The sequence below is a fragment of the Stigmatopora nigra genome, chromosome 12 (genome assembly GCF_051989575.1).
Source record: "Stigmatopora nigra isolate UIUO_SnigA chromosome 12, RoL_Snig_1.1, whole genome shotgun sequence".
Lineage (NCBI taxonomy): Eukaryota > Metazoa > Chordata > Actinopteri > Syngnathiformes > Syngnathidae > Stigmatopora > Stigmatopora nigra.
In genome coordinates this window covers 10,756,484-10,766,679 of record NC_135519.1, presented here as the reverse complement: position 1 = coordinate 10,766,679, position 10,196 = coordinate 10,756,484, and the positions used below count along the sequence as shown (strand labels likewise).

At 41.6% G+C, this 10,196-nt stretch overlaps 2 protein-coding genes across 2 annotated transcripts; one reads left to right on the top strand and one right to left on the bottom strand.

Moving 5' to 3' along the window:
- Nucleotides 1–362: 362 nt before the first annotated feature.
- Nucleotides 363–4,746, top strand: znf488 (zinc finger protein 488). The gene is made up of 4 exons (XM_077730308.1): nt 363–508; nt 1,068–1,299; nt 1,378–1,606; nt 2,536–4,746. The coding sequence occupies exons 1-4, from the start codon at nt 432–434 to the stop codon at nt 3,594–3,596; spliced, it is 1,599 nt and encodes a 532-aa protein (XP_077586434.1). The 5' UTR covers nt 363–431; the 3' UTR covers nt 3,597–4,746.
- gdf10a (growth differentiation factor 10a) lies at nt 3,717–9,936 on the bottom strand. Its single transcript, XM_077730309.1, has 3 exons — nt 9,455–9,936; nt 5,778–6,877; nt 3,717–5,695 (listed from the first exon to the last, which is right to left on the bottom strand). The coding sequence occupies exons 1-3, from the start codon at nt 9,684–9,686 to the stop codon at nt 5,504–5,506; spliced, it is 1,524 nt and encodes a 507-aa protein (XP_077586435.1). The 5' UTR covers nt 9,687–9,936; the 3' UTR covers nt 3,717–5,503.
- Between the last annotated feature and the right edge of the window lie 260 nt (nt 9,937–10,196).

Below are 10,196 nucleotides of genomic sequence, written 5' to 3'. Positions count from 1 at the left end.
GCAGTGATAATAAATTCAGATAATGATAACATTTGCATGGATGTCCACCATAGTGACCTCTGTCCCTAAAAGGGTTAAAATTATTCCCAAATAAAATCAGAAAAATATGAAAATCAGCTGTACCACAACATTTTCTGGTGCTTTCAATACTATCACAACATTCCGTTTTGTTATTGCCATTATTATTCATGAAGCCCCCCCAAATGTTGTGGGCTGTGACCTACCATGATCATCATATAATTGCTTTCTATTCGCTGGCCACTTGTCTCCTCCTTCTGGAAAAGCACACAAACCAATCAGTAGATTATTTGGATGTATATGTGAAGGGGGGTGGGCTATGAAGAAGGGGAGGGGGTCGTCTACGCGTTTGCATCATTGCCGTGACGGAAAATGATAAGTGGGAGTGGGAGCTCGGAGGAGCGACAGTGCACATGAACGCTCCATCGGATAACTTGCTCGCCGTGGGACCACCAGGGAGAACATCCTACCCAACCACCATGTCCAGCAGGTGAGATTCCTTGATGGATTTGTTTCTCATTAGACTCATTTGAAAGTATATTTCATTATATTATTTTTACTGACCACGTGTGATATTGGAAATAATCCCAATCCGTCCACTCGCAGAGTTGTTTCCTTTAAAATTTGGATTTTTGGGGGGGTTGGAGGGGGGTTTGACGTGATTGAATATAGAGAGGAGACACAAGACAGCAGATGGAAGGGACAAAAGGAGAAACGGAGTGAAAACACTGAGACAAAGGCTGTCCCTGAATCATTTCGGCAGCATCGGCCAGGCTTACTCAAAATACACACGGGGAAATGCACATATAAAATGATGAGAATAAACTGAGGCTCAAACACCCATTTTTTCACCATTGGAATAAAAAGAAAATAGAATTTTATCTTAGACTATAAAACAACTTGTTTAATTAGCTCTTCAAATCAAATGATGATGCCAAATAGATTGTAAATCTCCCATGAAGTACATCAATGAGAAAAATATAATCATAATCTGCTTCATCTAATATATGAACCTGATGATGACATCATTTTTTTCCTGATTTTAACAGTTTGAGGGCGGACCACGCCTTTCTACCTCGGTCCATGTGGCCAGGTGACGGCAAATTCTTACAGCATCCCACCGAGCATCCCACCGAGCTTCCCACCAGTGTGGTGGTGACGCGCAGCATCCCGGCGGGGACCAGCTTCGGTCCGTGTGTGTTCCAACACACATTTTACGACACGGTCGCTTTCATCGCTCAGAAATCCAGCGACAGGAGACCAAAGTGTTGCGCTTTCAGGGTGAGTTGTCTTCCAAATACGTAGACCCCCACTTTTGCCAACTTTTTGCATCCCACGATAACCAAAGCTCACCAACAGGTGGACCCGGAGGCCATGTGCAATTCTGCCTTGGTACTGTCATTTCTTCGCCTGGCTCAGGCAGCTCGTAACGGAGAGGAGCAGAACACGGAGGTCTTTTTAAGAGGGGGGCAACTCTATGTAAGGACCACCAGACTCATTCAACAAGAGGAGGAACTTCTGGTCTGGTATGATCGGGAGCTGGGTCACCTCTTGGGTTTGGCGGACATCAGCAGAGGTTCAAGTGAAGGTAAGCCGCAGTTATTGATTTCAATGGGTTTTGTTAGGGGATCCCTGCTAAAGAATTCTGCTCTATTGCTGGGCTTTGTTTTATCCAAAACAGGGGTGACAAACAAGGTAGACATAAAGAGCTATCATTTTAAACTGTGAGGGTTAAAGACTTACACTTTATGTCAGAAGCAGCATGAAAAATGCATTCTGCCAAATTATTTTAAAATATCATTTATTATTTGTTTTTATTGGGCCTTGAATGAATTTGATTGTGTTTTACAAGAAAGAATAAAAATAAGAGAAACATGAAACAAATTTAATATGGTATTTTTTACATGCATTAAAAATGATTTACAGTTAATCAAAAGAAATCAAAATAAAATATCATTTGTACATTTTTGTAGACAAACCTTTTTTTCCTCATAAAAGGTGACCTTATGAATGATCCCAATTTTGTTCCCAATTTTTGTTTGATCGGTTCCTCGCTTAACCAATCAATGTATTGATCCAGACTGCCTTGATAACATATTTAGGAGACATTACTATATCTCAGCATTATGCAATTGATACCAATCATAATGGTGATGTTTTATCTGCACTTGCTAAAGTGCAATATTCTCTCCATTTTCAGCTTTTACAAAAAAAATGGAATTCTTATATTTCAAATAAAAATCAGCGTGGGTTTATCATCTCTCAATATTGAAATGCTTGTTGAGAAAAGCATTCAGCCAATTCTTAAGTGAAACATTTACGATGAAGTGCAAAACGGCAGCCCTTAACGCAGACTACATTATTTCAGTATTTGGTTTCAACATTTTCCCTTGGTTTGTTCTATTGTATTTTGTGGATGGCTCTTTGCAACCACTGTGGTTGTTTTTCAGCATGCCAGTAAATAGCACGTTTTTTAATGAAGTTTTTAATTCAATACTTCTATGTCTTGTTTTGCAGAGTTCAAATGTGTCAGGTGTGAGCAGGTGTTCAAGAATGAATATCCCTTCCTGGCTCATTGCCGTTTTCTGTGTAACCAAATCAAGAGTGGCACTTTGAGCCGCGACTTCCGCGAACACAAGCACATGGAGGTCAAGAGGCCACGTCGCGTAACAGATTTCCACAACATCGCCAGGGATTTAGAACATAAAAAAACAGACACCGACGATGACACTTCCCATGGTGTAAAGCGTAAATTCCAGGAAACAGTTTTCCTCAAAGGCAGGAAAACAGTCCTGTTGGAAAAAACAAACATTTCAAATGACGACAACATTACGCAGCTGGCTAAAATCCTGGATGATGAAGGAAACTCATCTGATTCAACCTTAAAAATAAAAGCTGACAGAACCAAATCGGATCACTTGGGATGTAAAAATGTGACTTTTGGAGAGCCCAGGGAAGCCATATTGACGAATGGAAAATCGCCAGGGATGGATTCAGGGGAGAGCTCTGTTTTGCGCTCAAGCAGCAGTAGCGCTTTTTCTTTATTCAACTCCGGCTATCGAGAGCAGAGAAGCGCTTTTTGCAAACCCAGTAAAAGGATCTCTGGCGGTGAACTACATCACAGTAACCCAACGACGGCGCCATCGAATGGCCTAGAGGAAATGAGAGAAGCCTTCGCACCCAGGACTGTTTCTGGATACAACAACCCAATGGCTCCAAGAATGCTTAGCGGTGACATTCACCCGCTGCCTTCCCCGCTCACAATTAACAGCACCTTTCATTACGCACCAGAGCACTGGTCAAGAACCGCTCGGGTCCAGTCCATCTCGTCCCTGACCGTCCTTCCGCCCAGTTTCACCTCCTTTGGGGTGTCGGTGCAAAACTGGTGCGCCAAGTGCAACTTGTCTTTTCGCATGACTTCTGACCTGGTCTTCCACATGCGCTCCCATCACAAAAAAGAATTTGCCGCGGAGTCCCAGATGCGGAGGAGGCGGGAGGAGAAACTCACCTGCCCCATCTGCCACGAATATTTCAGAGAGCGCCACCACCTGTCCAGACATATGACATCACACAACTAAGAGCTCACATGGCAGAATAAAAATGTATTTATTCTTTATTAAAAAGGGTCTAGAGACTGGGATTCACAATGAAAATTTAGTGTGTCACAGTGAATGTAGGATAAGTGGAGTAAATAGCAGATGTCCACAAGAGGGCAGCAAAAGTACACGACCTCGAAGCATCTTGACTGTCCTTCAGGCCTGTGTTTGATAGTGTGAAGATGACTTTGTGCCTTAAGGAACTCAGGATGGAAAATAGAAAGGATGTGTTGAGGACAGCTCTTGATTGTCACGCATATCTTGAAGGCGTCCTTTTCATTATTATTTTTATTCATCCATCTGCTTTGTACATGCAATGAGTGTTTGCACCTTTACAGATTTAAACATGTCAAACCTGCTCAAATAAATAAAATTGGCACATTTAGAAAAAAAAAACAATTTTATTCCGGTACAGTGAGATACACTGCATATTTACAATGGCACTGACAAAATAAAGTGTATAGTGAATACTGTACATCACAAAGGGAGAGACATAGTACATCTTTGCATTGCTTTTCTTTTAAAAAAAAAATCCACTCTGGTGCAGTTTCTTGATATCAGCATTAAATATACACAGTAGTTATTGAGATTAGTTCTTGAATTTATGCCTGGCATTAAAAAAAAAAACACAGTAAGTCCTACAACTCTTATCATACAATGAAAATAATACTGTACACTAAATGTAGGATGTTGAAAACCATTGAACAAAGCAAATGACAACACAAGTTTGCTATTGATGTGATAGTAGTTAACATAGCTGTCAAAACCGTTTAGATTTACACAGGCATACTTCCCGAAAGACCTCTTGACTGCAGTAAACAGAATTGTCTCTCACCAAATACTTACAACATGAAACAAAATGAGTGTCCGGTGTTGTTGGCAAAGCCAATCTTCAAAGCTTGTTGTTGAAAACAGATGTGCCACTAAATGTCAACTTTTTGCACACCCAAAAACAAAATAATGATAGCGGAATAATTAAAACCCTTTGTTATTTCATTCATGGTTTCAAATATGAAAAGGCTCCCTTTTAAAGAGCAAAATTTATCCACATTTTATGCAATCCTTCAGATAGTCCATTGAAGAGAACATCCTGTATTTAGAATTGGGGGTTGGGGGTGTTGAGGGTCCTTAGTTGGATAGAGGAAGTGCTCTCCGTTTTGAAGTTCAAGTGGCTGACGTCTTAATTAGCACTTGTCTGTTTCCTCCATCAACCATTAATCCACCATGGCCACATCAGTCACATTATTTGCTGGACAACAGACGGTGGAACCTTTGGTGCGGTGGGGGGGCCAAGAATAGGTCAAGAAGGGGGGAAGGGAAGGTATCTTGAAGTGGAATCTTCCTGCCTTTGTAGTCACTTCTTTTAGAACAGTGGTGCCTTATAGGCTTTTTTTGTTGTTGACAGTTTCCCCCTCCCCACAAACCTCGTAGAGCACAAAAAAATATCAGACAAATATATATTTAAAATACATAAAATAGTGTTGGATTAAATTACTAATTTTAGATAGCTACATTGTAGTTGTTCATAATTTAAACATATGTACAAAGCAGTGAAAAAAAATACTTCTGTTTTCATGGTAATACTTTAGAGTAGAAATTCCAGAGGCGATTTTTTTCTCAAATAAACAGTAATGTACGGTATAATGCATCATTGGCAAAGTGGTATATAATAAGAGGTGACTTGATAAAGATACAGCTGTACTACAATGTACCCTAGCATAAATAGAGAAATAGGTTTATACGTAATCCGTGTTTTTTTCATGACAGTTTTATCTTGTAGCGACAAATGTAAGTATTCTTCCTTCTGCAGAAATATCACATCCTCCATGAGTTTTTTTTTGTTTGTTTCACTCAAAAGCCTTCTTTTTTTCTGCCCATCATCAACCATTTTATCTGCAGGAGCAGGACTGGACAGACATGTTGGGGTAAATCTTGATCACCAGATCCTTAGATTCTTCCCGGTAGAGCACTGCCAGAGGATTCATCCTTCCCGGTACACAGCAGGGCTCCGGGACCCCGGAAATGATGCCAACAGCTCGCACGATGCTTTGGATAGTGGCATGGTTGGAAGGCCTCGCCACCTGGGGATGGACAAAAGGGAATGTGTTTGAATTCAAACCAAACACGACAAAGCGAGGCTCTTCTCTTTGTTTGTGTTCTTACCTTAGACATGGGGAAGCCACATGTTCCTGAGCAATAATAGGCATTAAAAGCCTTGGGTGCTATGACCCACTCACTCCAACCAATGTCCGCAAAATCCACTCTGAGGTTCTTCCTAGAGCAGCTGTGGTGCCGAGTGTCTCCCCACTGCCTTCTTCTGGCCTTCCGCATAGTTTCATCATCAAAATTCAATACGGGCGAACGGGATTGATGAGAACTTCCTTGACTTTGTTTCCTTACAGCTTCATGTCTGTGTTCTTGCCTTCGACTGTCCACCAACTGGGTGAGTCTTTCTTTGTGTCTTCTCACACCTGAATCTTCAGATTTGGATCTTTCTTGATTATTTCCTCCACTGCTTTGATGAACTCCTTCCTCGTGGCTCTTTCTTTTCTTCTCCTGCTTCCCGGAGTGATGTTTTGATTTGATGGCAGGGTACCACGAGCTTTCCCAGAGGTCGTCCTTCCTGTATTCATTAGACCTGTAGTCGACCTCGGGCAGTTCATTGTTTTGAATGGAATCTGTCACTTCCCTCCTCGCTCGTCCTTTCAAGTCTGGCGAGAAATTGGGTCCATGCAGGAAGTGTGGAGACCGCAAGGGTTCTCTAACCTCAGATGACGGGTCATACCTCTGAAGACTCGGCGACACGCTGTTTGGCTCTGCCAAGGCCAGGTCATCGGCATAGACTAAAAGGTAGGACATTCGGAAGTCCTCTGATTTCCTCGGGTATTGCCGCCCTAAGTCCAACTCCACTGACACAAGGCGATGACCCTTGTCCCGCGCCTCCTTTATGACCTGGGTCACGTCTTTCATCTGCCACACCCCTCTCCTGTGGGGGTGGAAGGTCACATTGCCTAGGAATGACCCGTTTGACCCAGAACTGACTCCCGACTCTGAGGAGACAGCACGAAGGAGGAGGCTGACAGACGACGGCGATGGCTGCGTGGTAGAGGACCGGCAGGATGTGCTCTTGAAGCGTTTGCAGAGCCACGCTTTTTGAGGAGGGAGACGTCCTAGCAGGAAGTGGAATGTGGCAGAAAGGATGACCTCAGAGTCCTGCAGTCCTGTGAGGTTTAGGTGGTACACTGTCTTGAGGTCAGACGGCACTGTAAAGACAGTCCATCAGTCAGTACTCACGCTAATGTCATCACTCTACATTCTGCCAAGACTTTTTGATATTAAAATCGTCATTTCTATATTCTAATAGTACTTTTATGATTCAGAAAATGAATAGATGAAGGCAGGGAAAGAAAAATGGCACTCCAAAAATGTGTATTTCTTTTAAAAAAACATTTTCTTATAGCAAGTAAAAAAACTTAATACAAGTAAAAATAGTTAAAAAATAGTCTTTGTATCATAGTGAAAGTTTACTTTTTAAAGTGATTGTATCTTATTTCAAGTGAAATGAGATTTTTTATTATAAGTAACTAGAAATTATTGGAAAGACTGATGTTTTGCAGTATAAAGTCAGACATACAGTACACATTTGTAGAAAAAAAAACACTTGGCCATGAATGTAAAATGATTAAATGACCAAACAATGTAATTATTGTTCAATGTAATGACAATTCTTATACTTCTTATCTTATTTGTTTTTTTTCTTTAAACCTGCTCTTGAGTGATAATATACAGTGTTTCTATCAAAAATACACAACTATATTAAAACAAACAAAAACGGTATCATACTAGAACATAGTGTTTCGCAAGTGAAATGTGCTTCCATGTTTTTTTGTTTTAACAATCATTCAATATTTGTTTTATATTCCGCTCTATTCTTAAATGTTAGTTTTGGACAAGTTAGCGGGTAAAAAAAAAAAAAAAAGTGTATTGCATGAGTATGATGATCAAAATCATTTCCAAAACAGGAATAGAATTCCACCTGGCAACGTAATCTCATCTGAACTTTAGTTTTGACTAAAAAAAGATGTGTAAATACACTCGAGATCTGTACATTGATAAGACATTATGCTTCACACAATCTGAAGTGTTGCAATTAAACACGCTCCCTCATTAAAGCCTTGTGTTACTACCCCAGCAGACTGAATGGCTGGGACGTGACAGCAGAAGCCCCTCTGTAAGAGGAAACAGGCTCTGGGGGATGTGGGTGGCTGGGGCTGGGGTGGTGGTGGTTCAAGCAGGGAGCTCTCCAGATTCATGATGAACATTAACTTCAACAGCAGACTTATTGTTCATTGTGTAAGAGTTCAGCGGAAGTATGGACTGACTCAGGAGATATACATTACCTCAGATTCAGCCTGCATATGGAAATGCTTACCTCAAGCTTCGCCCTAAGCCTTTTAATACAGCCTGCACCCAGTGGCCATGCAGGCACGGCGACACAATCGACTGTTTTAACAGCTCTTTCATTGTTGTGAAAAGTCCCTCACATCTCTCCTTAGATTACACCAGGCCATCGCAGTCAAAATACGCGCCTGTTATGTTACGCTACGTGAGAAGTACATGGGATATAAATGAGTTATAAAAACAGCATCAGATGTGCTGTGACTAAGCTCCCCCCTTGGCACCGTGATGTGGAGACACATACGTCCCTGGAGCCACAACACAAACACACGACCCATGACAATGACACTCGCAGGCGCCACTCTGCGGTTTCACCAGACATAAAGTCGGGCATGGCTTGTGGGGTATCAAAGGCGTTTTTTTTTCTCATGAGAGTAATGGATCAGACCCTCAGCAGAGAGGAGACAGCTGCCGGATGGGCTCGACATCATTTAAATGTATTTACGGACTGTTTCAAAACAATCACAACTATTTAGAGCGCCTGACTGAATCATAGTAACTTAGATACTCTCATCAAATTAGGTACACACTCACAAATGAATGAGTTCCAATACACAACAAACTCCTATTAAAATTAGCTCAGTTTATGAAGTATAATTGTAAGCATATTTAACCGTTTAGCTGTGTTTTACAATTTCTAGTATTTTGTTTAACTCATTTATCTGCATGAAAGTTATCATTATCAATACATTTCACGCCATATGATGCACTATACATTTCTCTGCTCCAGTCCTAACATTTATAGTATACTTTTGTATTGTTCAGCATGTTTTTTATAAATGTAATTGTGGTTATCACACAGTGCTGAAGTTGCATGTTCAGAATTCAGATTCTGGCCTTTTCTTGTGGTGTTGTCTCTGGGTTTTAAGGGGGTTTTGACAGGGGCTCATTCCAGAAACATGCATTTTTAGTTTCACTTTGATCATTTAGGTATTAACAGGGGAATGTTTTTGTCTGTGTGCCCTGCACTCGACTGCCAACCAGTGTGGAATGCATGTACCCAGCTGGTTTAGACGTCCGTTCACACACGTCTGTCATGACGATAAGTGACATAGAAAATCTTTGGATGCATGTCAAATTTGTAGTTGAACTTTTTTCAGGTGATAAAAGTCATATCCATCGAAAGATCCTATTTTAGGATCATCAACAGCAATAGATGTCCAAACCATTTTGACTAGGAGGGCTGCCAGTATCTCAAAATGGACTGGACTTGTATTGCCATCGACGGCAGTCAATGTGTATATGTAATGTAATAATGTGGAACAACAGGGACAATCTGGGAACAAAAAAAAAAAACTAAATGAGTTTGTAGTGCTTTAGTTTTGTCCAATGTGACTGCTGTTTAACATTCATTGCATTCAACAACATTTGAGTCAACTTACTCTGTGTTACTCTGAAGCTCCTAACCGTGTTGCCCTCTTTCAGACGCTGTTCCCTGTTGCTCCTCTCGTGCAGTTTGGACATGTGTTGGAGGAGCGCATCCTGATCCGAATCACCTGGAGGGAAGCCTGAATCCTCCTGCGCGCTCCTGGAGTGCGCCTGTTCCAAGATCCGAACTGACGCGACACCGACGAAACAATTGAACAGTAATAGGGGCAGGTGCCTGGAGAACATGGTTCAACCTGCCGTTTTAATTTGGGGGCAAATCCAAAAACAGCGATATCGTGAAGGAGAAAAATAAAAAGTGGATTCCAAGTTGTCTTCTTATACTCGATGCGCACGCGGAATGTGCGTGTGAAACGGCTACAATAGTCCGGTCCGAGCAGCTACTTTTATTTCCACGTACGAGCGCACGTGTGCGTGTGTGTGTGAGGCTTGTCGGAGGAGTGCTGACGTACACTCTAGTGGGGCCAAAGAGCTCTCTGTTAAGCCCTCATATGCAACCAGCAGTGGAGGTCATGATGCTGACACCCCGCCCCTCTTTCTCCTCTTTTTCACATGGTGTTGATGATGATTCTCTAGGTCTCCAACCACTGGTATGTGGACCACTACCGGTCCACGGGCTGCCTGATGCAGGTCCATCAGGGTAATAAATACTAATGTTTTCAATTTGGCTCTCCTACTAAAATGAGAAAAGTTGTTATGATAATAATAACTAGGAGATGGGCATTCATTTACGGTCAC

What these genes read in the sequence shown, in the direction of transcription:
- znf488 (XM_077730308.1), top strand. Translation starts at nt 432, where the DNA reads ATGAACGCTCCATCGGATAACTTGCTCGCCGTGGGACCACCAGGGAGA. An exon ending in CCAACCACCATGTCCAGCAG is followed by an intron (nt 509 to 1,067) that starts GTGAGATTCCTT and finishes TGATTTTAACAG; the next exon opens with TTTGAGGGCGGACCACGCCT. An exon ending in CAAAGTGTTGCGCTTTCAGG is followed by an intron (nt 1,300 to 1,377) that starts GTGAGTTGTCTT and finishes GCTCACCAACAG; the next exon opens with GTGGACCCGGAGGCCATGTG.
- gdf10a (XM_077730309.1), bottom strand. Translation starts at nt 9,686, where the DNA reads ATGTTCTCCAGGCACCTGCCCCTATTACTGTTCAATTGTTTCGTCGGT. An exon ending in GAGCTTCAGAGTAACACAGA is followed by an intron (nt 6,878 to 9,454) that starts GTAAGTTGACTC and finishes CTGTCTTTACAG; the next exon opens with TGCCGTCTGACCTCAAGACA. An exon ending in GTGGCTTCCCCATGTCTAAG is followed by an intron (nt 5,696 to 5,777) that starts GTAAGAACACAA and finishes GTCCATCCCCAG; the next exon opens with GTGGCGAGGCCTTCCAACCA.